Below are 22,206 nucleotides of genomic sequence, written 5' to 3' on the forward strand. Positions count from 1 at the left end.
TTAAAATCTCATAACATCAGCTTTTAATGTTCCTCTTGGATGTTCTTCTTGACCCTCAGAGGAGAAAATGTCATGTCTTTCAGGCATGTCCTTTCCTAACAAAAATTGACAAGAAACATAAAACATATTATTGCAGAACAAGTGTGTTATTTATGAAAGCGGTGCGTTTGTGTGTTTAGGGGCTGTAGATATAATTATTTTGTAATTGTAATGTTTTTATTTTATTTCAACAGAGCTACAAAGACAATCAGATTATGAATGAACAGTATGAAGTTCATCAACATTGAAATATATGTTATCAAAATAATATTGAACTGTTATCAAAACGTAGTGGAACTGTAGTGGAACAGAGCAAGAACCTTGCTCTGTTGTCTCACTGAAAGAATAACTTTTACCACGTTTTTACAGACAATATTGAGAGATAAATAGTAGCAGTTCTCACTGTGTTAAATAGCTTTGCCTTCAATACATTAAATTAGAAAGCTGACAAAGTCTTATTGCTAAATATCTCAAATTTAACTTTTTGCATGGAAAAAAGCCTCAACTTAACTGATGTGTAGGTGATCTAGTATTTGGTATTGTTTAATGGAATACATATCAGTGTATTAAAGTCAATACTTCAATTTAAACCAATATCTTTCTTGATTCTTTGTACAGTATGAAAAAAAGAGTCTTTGTACATGTGCTGAAGTTCACTGCTGTGAGGCGTCCAGTTCTGTCTCTCACTCTCTGGTCCAGCCTGTCTGCATCACCTGGACACCTTAAACAAACAGATATATATATTAGTGCTGTCAAAATTATCGCGTTAACGGCGGTAATTAATTTTTTGAATTAATTGCGTTAAAAATATTTAACGCATTTAACGCATGTGCAGAATGGCCCGCCCCATACGTGCCACCAGTGGCAGCGCCAGGGTATGGCTGGGGTAGGCTACACCCATACCAAGAAATGGCTTAGCCCCACCATGAAAAATGATGTTAAAGTAAGCAAAATAAAGTCTGACAACTCGCGCGGAGTAAATTGCACAGACAGCAGTTAGTAAGATTGATTTCAGTAGCCACGGTTTTGAAAACTTTTGTCACGTAGTGATCGTCTTCACAATAGAACATCTTTGACAACGGCGTGGTGTTGTTGCAGGAAGTCCCGACGGAGAATACTCTTGCTGTAGTACAGGGCAGAGCCATATAATAGTAATACTATGGCTCTGGTACAGGGGTGCACATAACTGGTACGCAGGTTATGTGCGTAATCTGAAATGCGTACCGTCACTTGTGTCACAAAGCGCATTGGCGTACCGACGTACTTGTGAAGCTTTTCCAGAAGACGGTTAGATCACCGGACGACAGAGTCGGTCTCCGTGTGCACAGACAGGGCTGCTGTTAACGTCGGTCTGTACAACGGAACTGTGCCAAAACTACGCCAACCGGCTGCGGAGGGAGACTCCCCCCATCACTGGAGAACTGCGCTAAAACAGCTGATCACAACGTTCACACTCTGTGGTCACGAAGTACTCCACTAGCCCCCCCCCCCCCCCTCTGTCGACTTTCCTGAAGTACTCCCCCGTTGATAGAAATCAACACGTAATGAATTAAGACCCCACGGTTTGATGATTGATAGGTGTGTGGGTTGTCTTTCATTTTGACATGCAGAAAAATGTTATAATAAACATACATACTGTATGTTAAATGGATATATCCGCCTGCTTTCATTTATCTTTCCATTCCCACAACAATATACATAAATAAATGGCATATTTTGGACATAGTTCGAATGGTGATTAATCATGATTAATTAATTTTTAAGCTGTGATTAATCTGATTACAAATTGTAATCGTTTGACAGCCCTAATATATATATATATATGTATGTAAAGTACCATGTGTACAAACAATATAACTGATTCTCTTCTGTTGAACATGTTGGATTGTGTATTGTCCGAGTCAGGGTCCTTTTTATTTTACTGTAACTTTGGAAGTTGTGTTACCAATGCTTACTGTTTATTTGGTAATGCAATTAATAAAAACAACAAGGTTTGGGTTCGTTCTTCAGATGACTGACGTTAACGTGTAAGCTCAATAATGAACTCCAGCTCAACCAACCATATTGTAGTATCTAAGTAATCATCTTGAGATATGACATTAATAATTGTAATATACACACATCTTATTGTGAGTTTGATTTCACATACACTACTTCAGTGGTTCCCAAACGTTGTGTGCCCAAGGCACACCAAAGGACAAGTAAAAATCTCAAGGCACACCTATTGTGCAAAATAGCCCTTATAACACGTGTTATCACTCATATCATGTAAAATATCTGTATTATGTGCATAATTATTTACTAATGCCAAATAAAATGTGACAAAGACAACTATATTACTCATGAAATATTTATTAACGAAATATTTCAGAAATTAATTTGAAACGTTATCAAATTAGGCTTCATCAAAGCAGCAACACACTCATTTAAACCAGACAGGTCACAACATTAAACATGAGACAAAGGAAATTCAGCACAGAGAACTGTCAATGCAAGGAAGCTGCATTGTCCATGGTCCTGAACTACAAATTATAAATGTAACATTTCAGCAGAGATGGGGTCGTTACTAAAAAAAAAGTAATATATTACATATTACTTTAAAAAAAGTAATATATTACACTACTTCGTTACTCTCTACATAAAGTAACTCGTTACTTTACTCGTTACTTTACTCGCAGGGCCGGCCCGCCCCTCCCTGCAGGCAGATCACGCAGACTGCTAAAGTTTCAAATGTTCTCTTTAGTTCAGTTTCCATTGTCGCATAAGACTGATCCAGATCCTGAATGTTTTCCTATCTGACCATGGCTGTTCTCTGTCTCCTACTATCTGTATATTTTGCGCAGTCTATCTCTGCTCACGCTATTGCGTCGGCGTGTTCTCCTGCGTGTTGGCCATGTGTTGCACTGGAACCAGACACCGCAAAGACTTCAGCCGAGCACGTACAATAACTCTCCTTACCAGCAGGCGGCGGGAGTGTGTATTCGTCATTCAAAACAGGCAACAACCAGAAGACAGAGAAGAAGAACAGACTGTGATATAAACAAACAACAAATGGCGTGTGCGGTAGCTCCACCTTAGCATGTGTTCTTTGCAGGTGCTTGTTGAGGTTTGACGTGGTGTTTACAGCAGTGGATAACAGCTTCTGGCCTGGACACAGTTTGCACCTCACCGTCACATTCCTGTCTATTCTTCGGATGAACTCAAAATAATGGGCATACCTCCACCCCTCGAGAGTTATCGCTGACTCAGCCATGTTTATGCAGCACTGCACGTGGAGATGTGGACGCGCAAGTCGCGCAGATTACGTACATATAAACCTACAAAGTACTGATATAGTAAATTAAAAAATAATTATTTTTGTGTAGTTGTATATTGCAATAATAACGTATGGTTGTCACAAAATCCCACGGCATACCCGGACTTGCCTCATGGCACACCAGTGTGCCGCGGCACACCGTTTGGGAACCACTGCACTACTTCAACGTTAGCTTGTCTACATACTTGAGCATAGCCAATTTAAATTAACCTTAGCGATGCATACAGTTCCTACGTACATAATAAAATATCTCTCTAAGTTACAAGGATGACCCTATTTTATCAACCTCAAACAGAAGCCGTTTGTTCTACAGTATTATCCCACTTAACGCTTAACACTTGTCTATTTCGTTTTAACCATTATATATACAGTACAGAGGCGGCGCTAGGGGGTGGCTACTTGGGCTCAATCCCCGGATGTTTTTTGAAAAGCCCCGGATGTTTCACTTGAAAAAAAAAAAAAAATAATATATATTTTTTTGAAAATGTCTCGGGAGTAATGTGCAGTACCGGAGTCCACCAGAGAGGCAGCCGCTGCGGGACATTAGCCTGCGTACTGCGTAGCCTTCCCTGCCCTGAAGAAGAAGTGATCCTTCTTAGTGCCGGACGAGTTTTAAGCTAATAGCCTATAAAGTTATGGATATTAGAAAGTTATTTTCATCGAAGCAGGCGCCACAAGCTGCAGCAGCAGCAGCAGCAGTATCAGCAGCTGACAACAATGTCATCACCAGCAGTGAAGAAATGGATGATGTTTCAGGTTTGTGAATCTAATGGTGATATCTGCGCTCTGGCTGACTGAGTAAGAAGTGAAAAAGAGTGATGTACTGTAACGTTAATCTTATAGCTAGTACACATGGAGTAACCAAGGCAAGGCAAGTTTATTTATATAGCACCTTTCAACACAAGGCAATTAAAAGTGCTTTACAAAAATGAAAGACATTCAGACAAAGGCATTTAAAAACAGTAAAAGATAATAAAAGAAACATTAAAAGAAAAAATACATTGTGCAGTTTAAGATATGAATAGTTCACACAGAAGTTCCACTTTACTGATGAACACAACAGCTCAGTTTAAATTAAAAGCAGTGACAAAAAGATAAACCACACTAAGTCAATACCCTTATATGTTAGTATGTATACAGAACATGACTAAAAATTATTCTAAGATGTAACGTTAACCCTTCATACCTCAGTCTACTTTTAAGACACTAAAATAACGTATTCCAATTTTTATTTTGTTTTCGCGCGTGGAATTATACCGGCTCTCGTTTCAGTACACATAACAACGGAACCATAGCAACGGAACTGACAGGCAACGGAACTGACAGGCAACACTCTGAATCCGATTGGCTGTGACTGCATCCACTCAGAGTGCCCGATTCAGAAACGTGACTCTTACACTCTTTACGTCACAAACAAAGATGGTGGATGAGAATAGATCTATACAACGATAAGCAATGCGCAGTGGATCGGAAGAGGACGGTGTGTCGGCTTTGTTAGATAGCGGTGCGGTATGCTAATAGCAACACACGCCAAACATGCTAAATCACATCAGAAGGCATCACCCAGATTTGCCAATCACCGGAGCCCGGCAAAAGACAACAGCAGTTCAACAGCTGATCCCCGCTGTTTTTAAGAAGCCAATAGACATGAAAGCAGAGAGACCAAAATAAATAACGGAAGCTTTTGGCATATGTTTTTAAACGACTTTGTGCTCTTGAAACACTTTCTTATTATTTATGATGTAATATTTTCAAGACATTCTTTTTAGTTTTACAGCTTGAAGAAACCTTTTAGTTTGACATCAGCCATTATAGATACTATGGCCATCTGAGTGTGTGTGGTACTGTTTGTGGTTTGTTTTTAACTGTTTAATACAGTTAATTATTCAAAATGTTAGAGTTCCTTATTTTTAAACTGAAACTTGCACTACTGTTCAAAAGTAAATAACAACAAACCTGGAATTATGCATTTGGGACTTTTTTTTGCTTTTTCTTGTTGTACCGAACCGTACCGAACCGTGACCCCCAAACCGAGGTACGAACCGAACCGTGACTTCTGTGAACCATTACACCCCTAGTCCCCGGTGTTCCAGGGAACTCACCAAGTGTCAGAAAACACAACCCTCTCTCTTTTCCTCCATACCCAAATCTCTAAAAACGGGGCTGCAACGGATCTGATACAGACTGATCTTGAATTATTTTCTACGTCACAGAAGTGGTGCTCTGCTTATTGGTCAATTCTCCACCTATCAGAGGAATGTGGGGTTGGGCCATGGCCGACCATTGCGCTGGAGACGATGTAGTACATATGCCAGGCCTGTAAGTGGCGCTGTAGTCTGCCACAAAAGCAGCGAAGAAGACTTCCCGCGCATGGTTGCCCTTCTGTTTATACTCTGCTCTGGCTCCTTTTCTCCCTCCCCGAGGCAAGCGTTTGCTCCTGCTGCTGTAATTCAATGCAATCCCTCCCACGCTCGCTGTAATTCTCTCCGGTAGTCCACCAGCAGATGACAAACACCCTCCTCTCCGGCTCTTCCAAGGAACGAGGGGACCGTGCGGCAGAGTTTCAGTTAGATTTTTATTTCGCCGGTCAACATGTCCCTTAAAGTTTAAATCTTCCGGACATAATTAGAAAAGTGCCGGTCAAAGGTCTTCTTTGTTATTTATTGAGCTTTAAAACAAATGAATAACGACTCTATATAATAATAATATAAGAATAAAACACGGAGGACGGAGATCTCTTTTTCTCCCCCTCTTCTCCCCGCTGCAGCCCAGCAGCTGATCTCAGAGCACGCTCCCCTCTCCTGCAGGGGGGCGTGCTGCAGCTCACAGAATCAGCCCCTGCAAAAACAGCGCTGGAAAGAGCAAATAGAGCGAAATGAGGCATGGCTAAAATGCAGGATCTGTTTGGTATTTTGAAAGAAAAACTATTTATATACTTTATATAGGTATGGCCCTACAATATATTGTTCAAATATAGCATGATATGTCCCCTTTAAGGTATTATTAAGGTAGGGTTAATGTTGCTCTCAAAGTGCACCAGATTGATGCTTTTAACTTCAATATTTAAAAAAAAATCTTCCCGGAGGGAGCATGCCCCCGGACCCGACGACCCCCCTAAAGGATGTTTGGTCAACCCCCCACTTGTAAAAAAAAATAGCACTTTACACCAAATTAGGATGAGCCCCAATGGTCAAAATGTTTTTTTCCCTCCCAGAACTGCCAGCGCAGCACCTCCCCAGATCTGGCGCCCTCGGCGAACATAGCCAGTGCTACGGGCCGGCCCTGAGTTCATATCATGGTTCATGCAACTCGCAAATATCTTTCTCTCTCTCTCTCTTCTCTCTCTCTCTCTCTTTTCTCTTTTCCTTTCTCCCTCTCCCTCTCTCCCTCTCTCAATGTTGGTACGCAAATGCGCTTTATTTCAAATGACCCGGTGCTCTTTTTTTGCCAGAGGTGGGCACGCACACCTGCGCAGCCCTGCTTATAGTCATATAAACTGGACGCGCAGTTTTCAGATCTAAAGTTATGTTGTAGATAATCTGAAACCTCTGATGTAGGACACAACTATTTCAGATGTTTGTTTTGTTGATCCATTCTTAATTCCTTCCAGGGAGAAGAAATGGATAATCATTTGTCAAAGGCTCCCCCAGAGACGACCTTCCAGCACCAAGACGCCCTGCCATCCCTGCCGGTCCCATCACTGGAGACCAGCCTCTCAAAGTACCTGAATGCAGGTAGGATAGTAACTTTGAACAGCCTGCTGTGTCGCAAGTTCCTCTGTTTCAGAATTGACTCACTATTTGAAAAGAAAATGTGCAACTTTGAGGTGTTTTAATCATGTCAAACTCTTAATATTATAACAGCATACAAATGTTTTAGCTTGCGTGTATGATTGTTGCATATGTTCTCATTTTGTAAAATGTACGCAAGCTCATGAAATCTTCAATATTTACAATAAAAAATGCCTAATGCCCAAAAACAAAACAAAAAAACAAACAATTCATTCCCCCGTATGATTGTATAGGCCGATTGTCGAACCAGGAGGAACAATGCGGATTCCGTCCTGGTCGTGGAACAACGGATCAGCTTTTTACTCTCGCCTGGGAGTATGCTTATCCGGTCTACATGTGTTTTGTAGACTTGGAGAAGGCGTATGACCGAGTTCCCAGGGAGTTACTGTGGGAGGTGCTGCGGGAGTATGGGGGGAGGGGGTCTCTACTCAGGGCCATCCAATCTCTGTACTCCCAAAGCGAGAGCTGTGTCCGGGTCCTCGGCAGTAAGTCGGACCCATTTCCGGTGAGGGTTGGCCTCCGCCAGGGCTGCGCTTTGTCACCAATCCTGTTTGTAATATACATGCATCGGATTTCGAGGCGTAGACATGGGGGAGGGAGTCTGCAGTTCGGTGGACTAAGGATTGCACCACTGCTTTTTGCAGATGATGTGGTTCTGATGGCTTCATCGGTCTGCGACCTTCAGCACTCACTGGATCGGTTCGCAACCGAGTGTGAAGCGGCTGGGATGAGGATCAGCACCTCCAAATCTCAGGCCATGGTTCTCAGCAGGAAACCGATGGACTGTCCACTCCAAGTAGGGAATGAGTCCTTACCCCAAGTGAAGGAGTTCAACTATCTCGGGGTCTTGTTCTCGAGTGAGGGAACAATGGAGTGTGAGATGGGCCGGAGAATCGGAGCAGCGGGAGCGGTACTGCAGTCGCTTTACCGCACCGTTGTGACGAAAAGGGAGCTGAGCCAGAAGGCAGAGCTCTCTGTCTACCGGGCCATTTTCGTTCCTACCCTCACCTGGTCATGAAGGATGGGTCATGACCGAAAGAACGAGATCGCGGATACAAGCGGCCGAGATGGGTTTTCTCCGCAGGGTGGCTGGTGTCTCCCTTAGGGATAAGGTGAGAAGTTCGGTCATCCGGGAGGGACTCGGAGTTGAGCCGCTCCTCCTTCGCGACGAAAGGAGTCAGATGAGGTGGTTCGGGCACCTAGTTAGGATGCCACCTGGGCGCCTCCCTAGGGAGGTGTTCCAGGCACGTCCAGCTGGGAAGAGACCAAGGGGTAGACCTAGGACCAGGTGGAGGGATTATATTCCTTCAGTACACCCAGGTGTGAGTTCCAAGATGGCAGCACGTTGATTTGTTTCTGTCTCTGTTAGTGTTTGTCTCATTCTCGTTCTTCTTGTGCATACTGACATTTTTATAATTTTTATTTTGCTTTTTAGACCCGTTTTTAAATTGGTCTTCTGTGCTTTTAAAACATTTTAAAAGCTTAAGTATTTGGGCTGTTTTGTGCCGGTGCCTCGCTGCGACTGGATTGTTTGCTCTCTGCCTGAGCGGTCGCTCTTTCGGACTCTGGATTGCTATCTGTCCTGCCGTGCTGTCGGGGCTGATTGACCTGAGCTGCTGATCGACCTGATCTGCGGATCCTGAATTGGGTGTGTCAAGGCACAATGTTGCCTAAAGCTACACTTGTGTTCGCTTTTCTCCTGGGATTAATTGTCAGCCCGCATGTCGGCAAAACTGACGGATTGCCTCCCAGCAATATCTCTGTTCACTTCGGACATTCGGATGGTGGAACCTCTGGAGCGCTGACTCCATCGGATAGTTTTTACCAAAAGCTGACGTTTCATGGCACGAAATGCGCTCTCCCGTATGCCCTTTTTACTTGGACTCGCTAATATCGAAGGATCGGAGCAGCCCCGCCCCCCTGAGGAGCGACGCGTCCAGAGCCCATGTGAAAAAATCATCTTCCAGACTGTTAATATTGTTACTGCTTTTACTCTCTGGTAACGTTAACATGAACCCTGGTCCTGAGTGTTTCTCTGCTTCCCTGCAGCATTTGCCAACTCCGAATGAGTTTAGCTGTAGGCAAGGATTGGGTTTTCTGCATGTTAATGCTAGAAGCCTAGTGCCTAAATTAGATGTTTTCAAGACCTGGTTTTTAGTTGCTAAGCCTGATATTGTTGTAGTTTCTGAAACCTGGTTAAAACCATCTGTCACTGATACTGTTATTCACATTGATGGATATAATGTATTCAGAGCAGATCGTAAGGGCAGAGCTGGTGGTGTTGCAATATACACTGCTGAGAAACTACAGTGCTCAGTCCTTCACTCAATTTCAATTCCAGAGCAATTTGAGTTTCTTGCAGTCCAAATAACTATAGCAAATGCTCCTCTCACTGTTATTGGCTGTTATAGGCCTCCATCGGCCATCATGGATGCAACTACTAGCCTTACTGAATTGTTGTCTACGTTTTCTTCTGAAATCATATTATTGGGTGATTTAAATTGGGACTGGTTGAGTGATAAATCTTCACAGTTTAAGCAGGTTTGCGATTCTTTGAACTTAACTCAGCTTATTGATAGTCCCACTAGAATAAACCCTGCCAAACCCAATAACGATACCCTTATAGATGTCATTCTAACAAATGCAGCTCATAAGTATGTGTCTGTTGGTGTTTTTCCTAATGATATCAGCGACCATTGCACTATTGCATGCGTTAGGAGCACTAAGTTGCCCAAAGCCAAGGGCCTTATTGTGCTCAGGCGCTGCTTCAAACACTTCTCTGAGCAGGCTTTCCTTCACGATCTGGCGGAGGTTAAATGGCACTTCATAGCGTTAATTCCATCTGTCGATGTTGCCGTCCAATTTTTTATTGATCACTTTTTATCGATTATTAATAGACATGCCCCCCTTAGAAAATTCAGAGTCAAGAATAGGAACACTCCATGGTTTACTAGAGAACTATCGGATCTAATTCATGATCGTAATAAGCAATGGTCCTTAGCTAGAAAGTCTAACACTAGTGATGACTGGCTTCTTTTTCGTGTCCTCAGAAATAAATGTTCAGCCCTTATTAAAAAAGCTAAAGCTGATTACTATCTGAGCTTAACCACTGATTGTTTTAATGACCATTCTAAGTTCTGGAAAACAATTAAATCACTTCAGAACAAGAAGGTTTCTAGTTTCCCAAAAAAACTGAAGGTCAGTGATTCTTTTATTTCAGATTCAGATGGTATGGCTAATGCTTTCAATGCTCACTTCAAAAAGGCTGGTCACATTTTTGATGAGCAAAGTCATGACTCTCTAAATGGTCGTACTCACAGCCCTAGTCAAGAGATGAACTCCCCTCTTTTTGATTTAGCTTATTTCTCGGTCTCTGAAGTCTTACAGGGTTTGCACTCAATTGATCCTAAAAAGTCTGCCGGGCCTGACGGCCTCGACCCGTTCTTTTTAAAAATTGCACACAACATCCTTAACCCTATGCAATCTGGATTCAGATCAAAGCACAGTACTGTGACCGCCAGTCTGAAAGTCTTAGACGATATTAAGGCTGCTTTGGATAACAAATCTGTATGTGTTGCATTGTTTATAGACCTGGCCAAAGCATTTGACACTGTAGATCACCACATTATGTCTAATGTTATGTTGATGTCTCGTTTCGGTCATAAGGCCATTTGCTGGTTTCAGAGTTATCTAACCGACCGTACTCAATGCGTCAGGTTGGGTAATACTGTCTCTGACCCTGTCACCTTGAAGAAGGGAGTTCCACAGGGCTCTATTTTGGGGCCTTTGCTCTTTTTATTATATGTAAACAATATTTGTAATCAGATGCAATTTTCTACCTATCATATGTATGCTGATGACACTATTGTATATTCATGTGCTCCTACTCTGGATATGGCCGTTTCCAATCTAAAGTCTGACTTTATCACGCTGCAGCATGCACTTCTTGATTCCAAACTGCTTTTGAACAGTAAGAAAACCAAAGCAATGCTTTTTGCTCCCAAGTCAGTGTCCTCTTGCTTCTCCATTGACACCTTTGATGGCGTCTCTGTTGAGTTTGTCGATACCTACACATATCTGGGCTTTTGGTTGGACAGTAATCTCAACTTCAAACACCATGTTGAAGTTCTAACTAAGAAATTGAAATTCACTCTTGGCTTCCTTTACAGCAGGGGTGGGGAACCTTTTTCCTCTCAAGGGCCATTTCAATTTTTCCAACATCCTCGAGGGCCGTACAAATGATTGACCTCTGCTTAAAAATACTAAAATCACAGCCCATTCATTTCGCCTTTCTTTCATGCTGTGCAAAGAAAAAGCAACCTCTTAATCCAGATATTTTACCATTGACTCGTGCATGCACATGCACGGTTGTGGCATGACCACCAAAACAGAAAGATATGGACACAAGATGTGTGCAAATGTATTTAGTTTCCTATCCATGTTTTTTAAATCTACTTTATAGCGTGTAGTAACTCACGGGAGGCTTCTTTTATTTTATTTTTATTCATAATTATTTTTATTTTTCGTCAGAATGTAAAAATTACATTAGTTACGAATGTGTGTTCTCAAAAAACAGTGCATTGTGTGTAATGCAACTGTGATTTTTATTAAATTAGTTTGTTTTTAAGGAAGGCCAGAGCTTCAGCTGTGTCAAATAGATTGTTCCGTTTAGGATGGCCGAAGACATTACACTACCCAGAATCCTCAGCTATCGTTTGGGACTACACCATGTGCTTTGCTTGACAATGGTGAAGTTTACGCTGAGCGACAAACAGCATTTTGAAATGGAATGAAACCCATCGACGGCACACTATTCAAAACAGGAATCGAACGTCTCCTCCCCCCCCCTCCCACTCCCCCCTTAGGTCACAGGCTCCTCCAACAGTGCAACACAATAAAACAGATAAACAGAAAAAATAGTGCAAGTCAATACAAAAAGAAAAATAGTAAAAAGTGAAATAGTGCAATAAGAGTCTATACAAGTGATTGGAATATGATATATTAGACACATCATTTCTAAGTAGCAGCCAGATGAATGTTATGGATGTTATTTCAAAGTTCAGGTCTTTAATAGTCTTATGGCCTGTGGGATGAAACTGTCCCTGAGTCTGGTGGTTTTGGTCCGGATGTAAGATTAGATGATACTTTATTGATCCCAATTTGGGACATTGTTTTTGTTGCAGCAGCATAAAAGACAAGGCATTTTACAATAAAACAAAACCACAAATAAACAAGAATAGAAAGAAAAGAAAAGAAAATAGAAAATATACGTGTTGAAATAGAAAATATACATGTAGATATTATATATGCAAATATACATATTCAAAAATATATGACAATGGAATATGGAATATCAAATATTGAACAGATTATATATGTGTACAATGTACAGCGAGGTTGTATTAGAGAAACTATGGAGCAGAGAGTTCTCTTCCAGCCAGAGGTGATTTATTGTACAGAGTTATGGCAGTGGGCAGGAATGTGTTCCTGTATCGGTCCTTGTGACAGCGGAGCTGCATCAGTCTGTTGGAGAAGGAGCTCCGTTGACTGTCCAGCTGCAGGTGGAGAGGATGGGTGGGTTATCCATCATGGACAACAGCCTGTTCAGTGTCCTCCTCTCCACCACAGCTTCAAAGGGGTCCAGCTTGATGCTGATGACAGACCCAGCTTTCCTGATCACTTTATTGATCCTGCTGGTGTCACCGGCTCTGATGCTGCCCCCCCCAGCAGACCGCAGCAAAGAAGAGTGCACTGGCCACAACAGACTAGAAGATCTCCAGCATCTTGCTGCACACGTGGAAGGATCTCAGCTTCCTCAGAAAATAGTCTGCTCATCCCCTTCTTGTACACAGCGTCAGTGTTGATCCTCCAGTTCAGCCCATAAGTGCACTCCCAGGTAGTCCTCCACAACAGCCACATCCTCTCCTAGAATGCGGCTGTTGTGCCAGATGGCAGCAGACAGAACAGTTTGTGGCTGGGGTGATGGGGGGTCTTTTATAATCCTGAGGGCTTTCTTTAAGATTAACCAGGTATTTTTACTCCACTACATTTATTTTAGTTACTTTACAAATTCTGATTAATGATGTGAAATATAAACAACCCTTAAAGCAGACTTTAGTTACACCTGAGTAAAATTCAGGGAAGGTGATTGTCAAGTGCCAACAATCAGGAGAGAAATTTGATTGGAGGACTGGCTTATCTAAAGCCAGTTGAGTAGCACTTGAAATGTTTTTGCTCTATGAAGCCTGATGTACTTTATGATTCTGTTTTCTTCAAGCTTGTATTTTGTTGGTCGAATGTACTTATTGTAAGTCGCTTTGGATAAAAGCGTCAGCTAAATGCAATGTAATGTAATGTAATGATTGTTGGTGCTTGAGAAGACTAAATATTTATCTGCAGATCCCTATAAAGTATATACATTACTCGTTATTCTCTACAAATAGTTAATTAAAAACTGTATATAATTGCTATCTTGGACATCCCTTTTCAAGATTTCAATATTACTCTAAACGTGTAATAACGTGCTTTAACCAGTAGGTGGTTTGGGTTAAAAATCTGTCAAGTTTACAGTGTTAACAAAATAAAATATACTGCTGTTTCTGGTTTAGTTTACGACGGATATATTTAGTTATTGTTTTGATATTTGTAACACAAAAGCGATGGAAAAACCCCACAGCAACACAGAAAAGATAGTCTTAACATGAGTAGTTAATAAAAAACAATAATATCAAAACAAATGATTACTACTAACTTTATTGTGAAATTAAAACAGAACGGTAAAAGAATAGTTTCCGGTCTATTCTGAGCCAGATCTCTGTAGATAAATACAAATACAGAACTACGACAGATGTGTAATATTTAATGCAGCCAAACCATTTATTACAATGCATTCATGTGATGACTTTCAAAGAGTAAAGCAAGCACTGCTGAATAAAGTATGATTTATCTTTTACGAAACGTTTTTTATATATGGAATGCAGTCAACCAATCACAGAGCTTGAGGCAACGCAGACAATAGCTGAGGATTCTGGGTAGTGTAGTGTCTTCGGCCATCCTAAACTGAACAAATATTTGTTAATCCGAATCGAAGGGGACAATTACAAAAGCATTGTACACAATTTAAACCAACCAATGTTGTGTAATCAACAAGGATAATCTGGTGTTTTTGAGTTGATGAGTCGTGCAGATATCACTGTAAAATCAATCGACAGTAAAGAGTATACTTACTTCCGGGTGTAAAATCCTGCGTTATCCAATGGGAATGGATGCTCACATTGCTCTCCGTAATACAATAAAGGGGACATTATCAAATCGGAATATAATGTTCTTTTAAAAAACGTTAACTAAAGGGAACAATCTATTGGACACAGCTGAAGCTCTGGCCTTCCTTAAAAACTAACTAATTTAATAAAAATCACAGTTGTATTACACACAATGCACTGTTTTTTGAGACCAAAAATTCGTAACTAATGCACCATAATACATTCTGACGAAAAATACAAATTATTATGAATACAAATAAAATAAAAGAAGCCTCCCGTGAGTTACTACAAACTATAAAGTAGATTTTAAAAACGTTTTATAGTATAAAAGCTCACTGCAGGACGTTGTAGAAATGCGTGTGTGCACTAGTGTTGCACGGTGTACCGATACTTGAAAGGTACCGCGATACCCTGCCGTTAAAAACGGTACGATTCCTCCGTTTCATTAGTATCGGTACTTTAAGAATGACGGGGAAAAGTACTCCCGTGAAAAAACGCCGTTTAATAAGAGCCGTGTGTGTTCAGCGCTCTGCTTCCACTCCTTGCACTGCAGCCGTACCTGTAGTCCCGCTCCTCTCAAGCACGTTCTAAGTCCCTCCCCTCTCTCTTGCACGCGGCTACGCGCTAGCTGCCAGAGCATGTGAGAAAACGAGAAGCATGGCTGCAAGTGGGAGTGCAACTGCCGCTGCGCCTCGGCTTGTTGACAAAAAAGACGCCAGAAGTCTGTGAACGGGCGGTTCAGGTGTTCAGAGCAGAGCTTCCTGTCGGAGCAGCAGAGCGTGATGTGCACTGAAAAGTTTTTCTGTCGCAATATTATCGTTGAGCAAACTTAATTAGCAAACTAGCATCACTATCTGCTAACGTTAGCTTTAGCCTTCGTTTTCTATTAGTTTTTTTCATAGGCTATAAACGGAGGTGGTATAAGTATATATCTTGTACTTGAGTACAAGTAGAAGTACCCAGGTCTTGTACTTGAGTTAAAGTAGAAGTACCAGAATGTAGGAACAATCCTGCAATCAAAATGTTCCTCAAATAAAAGTACAAAAGTATTATCATCAAAATATAGTTAAAGTAGCGACAGTAAAAGTAGAAGTGCTCAGGTCTTGTACTAGAAGCACCAGAGTGTAGGAATACTCTGTTACAGTAAAAGTACTGCATTCAAAATGTTCCTCAAGTAAAAGTATTAAAGTAGTGACAGTAAAAGTAGTCATTGTGCAGATTGGTCCATTTCAGAATAATATATATGATATGTTTTATAATGATTGATCATGAAAGTGTTCTCAAAGCTGGTAAATGTGCAGCTAGTTTGAATGACTTTGTAGACTGCAGGGTAGCTGGTGGATTTACTCCAGGTGGAACTAAAGTCTGATTTAACACTTGATTATATTTCACATCATTCATCCAGATCTGTGAAGTAACTAAAGGGATTAAATACATGTAGTGGAGGAAAAGTACACCATTATTTCTGAACTGTAGTGGATTAGAAGTACAAAGTAGCAAAAGAAACATTGAAATACTTAAATAAAGTACAAGTATCTCAAAATTGTACCCAAGTAGTACTTGAGTTTATGAATTTAGTTACTTTACACCAGTGGCTATAAAGATAGAAAGACTAAGCCTTGCACAGAGGCATGAAAATACATTTTCAAAATGCTCAACAGTGCTGCCAAAATGTTAAACTCACTGCTACACAATTAAAATAAATGCTTTTATATATATTTATATTAGATGTGACTCTTTGGCGTTTCTGTTCTTAGTAACACTGCTGCTTCAGTTGTTCTGACTGCTAAAATCATCTGTTATTCCTAATTTTAAAGCCGATATTCCGTGTTTCCCTTTTTTTAAGAAAAGTATCGAAAAAGAATCGGAATCGCAATTCTTGACTTGGTATCGAAACCAAAATGTTGGTATCGTGACAACACTAGTGTGCACCACGACAAAAGAGCCTCATTCACTTTACATTGGGGTTGTTTGCGTGGTGCCGACACGTAATTGTAACAAAGTTCGTGACTCCACCACGCAATGCGGTGTTAAGGAGTCGTGGTGGAGTCACGCATTCTGGTGAGATCAGGTTGTCTTCTTCTTCAGAAGAGTCGAAGACTTCAGGTTCTGAGGCTCTATCTTCACTGCTGCTAGCGAAAACAATCTCTAGCGAAGTCGGCAACTGTAAAGTTTTCTTTTAGCCATTTTCTCTGTCTCTCTCTCTCTCCCCTCACAGACTTAAACTGATGGGAGACACGTGGTTTATGTTTTGTTTACTTGGTGGGTAGGCCCTTAGTGATTTCTCGATGACCATTGGTCATTTCAGACCATGATGGCTGCCGGCCGAGATTTCCTTGACGGGCACACAAATCCACAAATCCCACACAGTGTAAAGTCAAGCTGCTTTGAGCGGCCATATTGGCTGCTGTGCCCTGGTTACAGTCTCACAGGAGATACCGCTGGAAAGCTACTCATTCTAATTCTTACTAGATACAACCACGGAGGATTAAAATATAACGCATGCATTTCAGCATGTCACATTAACTATCGCGGGCCGCCAGAAACATTTACGAGGGCCGCCATTGGCCCGCGGGCCGCACTTTGAGAACCCCTGGACTAAAGGCTCTATGCACACTTTTAGAAATCAGTAGGCTTTAGCTTGTTGTTAAATTACCACATATTTATAACATTATTACATTTAAGTGACTGTGGTGCCTTGTTCTTTAGGGAGCTTTGTGTGTGTGTGTGTGTGTGTGTGTGTGTGTGTGTGTGTGTGTGTGTGTGTGTGTGTGTGTGTGTGTGTGTGTGTGTGTGTGTGTGTGTGTGTGTGTGTGTGTGTGTGTGTGTGTGTGTGTGTGTGTGTGTGTGTGTGTGTGTGTGCGCTGTGGAGACAAATACAAGTTGACAACTTAAGTGCATCATTTGAATATTATTGAGAACATTTGAACAACTTTTAAAATCCACCCAACATATTTTAACAGCGAGTTGTGTCAAACAGTCCACCTCACTCTTGCTGAACAGTCTCAGTGCACTAGTGAAGGTGTTCTCCCATGTGGTCTGGTTCTCTGAGACTCTTCTCACAGTGAGCCAAGACGTCAGGTTTTTCTCCAGTGTGGGTAGGCTGGTGGAGCTTCACACTGTATGATTCACTGAACTCTTTCTTCCAATGGTTAAAGAGGTGGTTTCGCTGGTGGCGCTTCAATGAGCATGAGTCCCTGAAAGTCTTCTCACATTGGTCACAGGTGAAACGTTTTTCTCCAGTGTGGGTTCGCTGGTGAATCTTCAAATAGCCTGAATGACTAAAGCTCTTCTCACATTGGTCACAGGTGAAAGGCTTCTCTCCAGTGTGGATTCGCTGGTGAATCTTCAAATTGCCTGACTGGTTAAAGCTCTTCTCACATTGGTCACAGGTGAAAGGTTTTTCTCCAGTGTGGGTTCGCTGGTGAACCTTCAAAGAGCCTGAATGACTAAAGCTCTTCTCACATTGGTCACAGGTGAAAGGCTTCTCTCCAGTGTGGATTCGCTGGTGAATCTTCAAATTGCCTGACTGGTTAAAGCTCTTCTCACACTGGTCACAGGTGAAAGGTTTTTCTCCAGTGTGGGTACGTTTGTGGACCTTCAAATGGCCTGAACGACAGAAACTCTTCTCACACTGGTCACAGGTGTGTGGTTTTCCTATCATGGCTGTAGACTGATGTTGATCCAGCTGTTCTCCAATGATACTCTTCTCCCCCTCATCATAAAGTCTATCTGGGTTTTTGCAGGTCTCTTCCTATAAAACAAATCAACATAGAAAGTGACACAAGTGTATTAGGACACATATGAATGTCTTGATGCAAGTTAAAAATGGACGTGACAGAAGTAAAGTAAGGTTTTTAATGAAACCCGAGAATGCATTCTGACTCGTTGTAGCCTAAAATACCGCTGAATAAAGGAAGAAGTATAAATACCTATTAACTTGATACAACAAAACAACAAAGACACACTGATTGGTTGTTTGATTCAGAATGACTTGTTGTTATTTTTAAATGAATACAAAGGGGTTGGCTCTCACAGAGACATTTTTTAAAATATTATTCAAAACATGCTAAATTTAAATGTGTTTTTTTCAACCAATATCATGATGGAATATTGCTTACTTTATCTGTTGTAAGGTTAGAGTTATGTATAGCTAAATACAAAAAACTAAAAGGGTTGAAGCACACAAACTTGTTTCATTGTTTTATAAATTAGTTATAGTATCCAGGTATCACTAGCTATTAAAATATCTACACCGTGAATTTGAAAATAATGAACATTAAATGATCACATTATATCAGTAAATTCAGAGGTAGGAAGTACATTTACTCAGGTACTGTACTTAAGTACAATTTGGAGGTACTTTTACTTGACTTGAGTATTTCCATTTTATGCTACTGTGTACTTCTACTCCACTACAGTTCAGAGGTAAATTGTGTACTTTTACTCCACTACATGTATTTAATACCTTTAGTTACTTTACAGATCTGGATGAATGATGGTAAATCTAATCAAGTGTTGAATCAGACTTTAGTTCCACCTGGAGTAAATTCACAAGCTACCCTGCAGTATACAAAGTCATTCAGACTAGCTGCACCTTCACCAGCTTTGAGAACACTTTCATGATCAATCATTATAAAACATAACATATATATTATTCTGAAATGGACCAATCTGCACAATCACTACTTTTACTGTCGCTACTTTCACTATATTTTGATGATAATACTTTTCTACTTTTACTTGAGGAACATTTTGAATGCAGTACTTTTACTAACAGAGTATTCCTTCACTCTGATACTTCTACTTTTACTCAAGTACAAGATCTGAGTACTTCTACTTTTACTCAAGATCTGAGTACTTCTACTTTTACTCAAGATCTGAGTACTTCTACTTTTACTCAAGTACAAGATCTGAGTACTTTTACTCAAGTACAAGATCTGAGTACTTCTCCTTTTACTCAAGTACAAGATCTGAGTACTTCTACTTTTAGTCAAGCACAAGATCTGAGTTCTTCTACTTTTACTCAAGTACAAGATCTGAGTACTTCTCCTTTTACTCAAGTACAAGATCTGAGTACTTCTACTTTTAGTCAAGCACAAGATCTGAGTACTTCTCCCACCTCTGAGTAAATGTGAATGATCAGATGTTACCATCTCCTCGTATATGCTACTGTAGCTTTAGCACTCACTATTTGCTACAGGTGAATTCCTGTTTACATTTTTGATTGATTTTGCCAGATGTTTCCTAGCAACCAATAGGATTCACTCAGTATAACGAATGCTTTTTTAATTTTTCATTGTTTTCACTCAAATATGAATAATTATTTAACCAGGATTTTCACTTTTAAAAGTTAAAGTAACTTACCTCTGCTGATGAAGTCATTCTGCTGCTTGTGTTATCGTCTACCTGAAGTTCAGCCATCTGCAATAACAGAGATTACCATATTACTTATTAGCCAATTACAGGAATTAAAATAAACATTTTGTGTTTTTCTAAATGTTAAAGTTGAGACCATTCATTTGACAAAACAATCACTACCACAAAGCTCAAAGAGAGATGGAGTCCATCCAGTTAGACACTTGCACATCAGACATATAGAGACATATCTTGTTGTGCTTTAGTTTGTGCATTTTTTAAATAAATGCAGCTTTAAAATGAGGTAAAGCCATATATCACAAAAATAAATGAAGACAATAAGTCAGTCTTGTGCAGAGAAACATACATTTCAGTCGCAGTATCCAACATGCAGAACAACAAACTCTATTTTCATTAAATATCAAAATAAGTTTGAAAGAGTAAAATAAATCTCCCTCTGCCAGCCAAACAATAGCTCCCGTAAACATCTCATAGAAACGACCCAGCTGCAGAAACGCTGTTTTTCTTACCGTTGATGTGTGAAAGTAGTTTCAATAACTCGTGCCGGTTGATGGACGTCTTCACGTGGGTCAGGTTTGAAAGATGCAAAGGTGTTTCCATGGTAACACAATTCAAAGGTTCCAATTCAAGTTTTATTTTGATTTGTCTTTGTTGTTGTTGTATTTGTGTCATCTGTTTAGTTGGGTGGGTAGAACGGGGTATCATGCACCCCCCTGAAATATACTTTTAATCAGATTTTCTAGATTGAAAAAATGGTGTAGAAAACAATTAGCTATGTTAAAAAGTAAAAAAATTGTCCTACGTATATTTTTTTCCCAAATTAGTGTTTATTTACCCTAAAAATCGAGTTTCACTCTTTTTACACCTTTCACTATATCTCAGCCATTATTGCAGATAACTGAACAAATAAGGTATCCAGATCCATGTGTTGAGGGTCAAGGAACACAATAAAACTATTCTTAAAGTGATCACATGTGTCTGTGGCATGCTATTATGCTAATTAGTGCCGCCATTACAATAAAATAGCATTTTAGTCTTGTACCAAGAACGATATATTTTGCACCGACAGAGAAATATTCTTATAATCAGTGTTTCCTAAGTGTAAAACGTATGTAGAAAATGATGAGCTATGTTAAAATGTTGTCTGGATGTCCCACATGTATTTTTTATGCAAATTAGTGTCACAATTGCCAACAACGGAATGTTCACACTTTTCACTCTATATCAGCCATTATTGCAGATACATGAACAAATAATGTGTCTAGACCAGGGGTGGGCAATTATTTTTCCCAGGGGGCCAAATGAGCAACTGAAAATATTTTGGAGGGCCGGGCCAAAATGCCGAACTCAATTATGCATAATATACATTTTATTTCTATATAAAAAGCAGTAAATGGCATTGTTTTGACCGCTGGTAAGAGTGTATGTTATTATTTGGCAATTAAAAGGTGAGATTAGCTTTCAAAAATATCATTTATTCAAATATAATTTCCAAAATGTGAAACATTTGACTCATTTTCAGTCACATTAATAACAAAGGGCATTTTGAGTTTCATATACTATTGAAACAAGGATTTTCTTAGCTTTCTAAAGACATCACATCATCTTTGTAGCCAAAATAAACAAGACATGTCACTGAACTGTGTAACTGTGTAAAGAAAAGTGTCCCAGTTTTCTAGCCTTTTTGACTTGACATGCCTATATTAAACATTTAATGTTTTCAGAACTGTGCAAAAAAAAAAAAAAATCATCAAGTGTCCCATTTCACTTGTTATATTTCCACATTTTAGTGTTCTTCAGTTCTTTTTTTTCATTCAGTGTGAGAAATCCAGTCTCTGTTGAGCTTTAACAAGTCCATCAAAGTCAGGTTGAATGTCTGAGGTGGAGATGCGAAGCACAGCTGACAGATGTTCATCAGTGAGAGAGGATCTGTACCTGGATTTGGTAAACTTCATGACTGAGAATGTCTGTTCACATGTGTAGGTGGATCCAAAGAGAACCAACATCTTCTGAGCATGTCTCCTCATGTTTGGAAAGTTCTCCTCCTTGAGAGCAGAGTAGAACTCTAGCAGTGATGCTGACTTAAAGTGCTCTTTCAGTAGTGAATCAGACTGCAGGTCAATGAGTTCAAGCTGAACCTCAGTGGGTGCACGATCAACACTGCAGGTAAAGGGAGAGGAAACCAGCTGCATTTCATCCTCAACCTTTTTGAAATCTGGAAAACGCCTTGAAAATTCATCATGCAGTGCTCCTAACATGGATGAGTACCTGTGCCGGTGATCAGCTGATGGTTTGACTTCTTTCAGGGTTTTCATGTGTTCCATATTGTTGCTGCCTAGTTGCCTTGAAATTAATTGCAACGTTGTCATGAAGGCTTTCACATGGCTCTGCATTTCATGAGCAACAAGGCCCTTGCCCT

At 40.3% G+C, this 22,206-nt stretch overlaps 1 protein-coding gene and 1 long non-coding RNA gene across 2 annotated transcripts in view; both read right to left on the reverse strand.

Annotated features, from left to right (window-relative positions):
• Positions 1-22,206, reverse strand: part of LOC139435337 (uncharacterized) — a 27,205-nt gene continuing 4,999 nt past the window's right edge. Inside the window, exons 2-3 of the long non-coding RNA XR_011644625.1 lie at positions 681-760; positions 1-95 (exon numbers count right to left, since the gene is read on the reverse strand). This is a non-coding gene — a long non-coding RNA (uncharacterized lncRNA). The remainder of the gene's footprint in view (positions 96-680; positions 761-22,206) is intronic.
• On the reverse strand, positions 17,300-19,973 carry LOC117461286 (zinc finger protein 180-like). Its single transcript, XM_034103104.2, has 3 exons — positions 19,950-19,973; positions 19,776-19,832; positions 17,300-18,162 (listed from the first exon to the last, which is right to left on the reverse strand). The coding sequence occupies exons 2-3, from the start codon at positions 19,830-19,832 to the stop codon at positions 17,422-17,424; spliced, it is 798 nt and encodes a 265-aa protein (XP_033958995.1). The 5' UTR covers positions 19,950-19,973; the 3' UTR covers positions 17,300-17,421.

Source organism: Pseudochaenichthys georgianus, chromosome 16 (genome assembly GCF_902827115.2).
Source record: "Pseudochaenichthys georgianus chromosome 16, fPseGeo1.2, whole genome shotgun sequence".
Lineage (NCBI taxonomy): Eukaryota > Metazoa > Chordata > Actinopteri > Perciformes > Channichthyidae > Pseudochaenichthys > Pseudochaenichthys georgianus.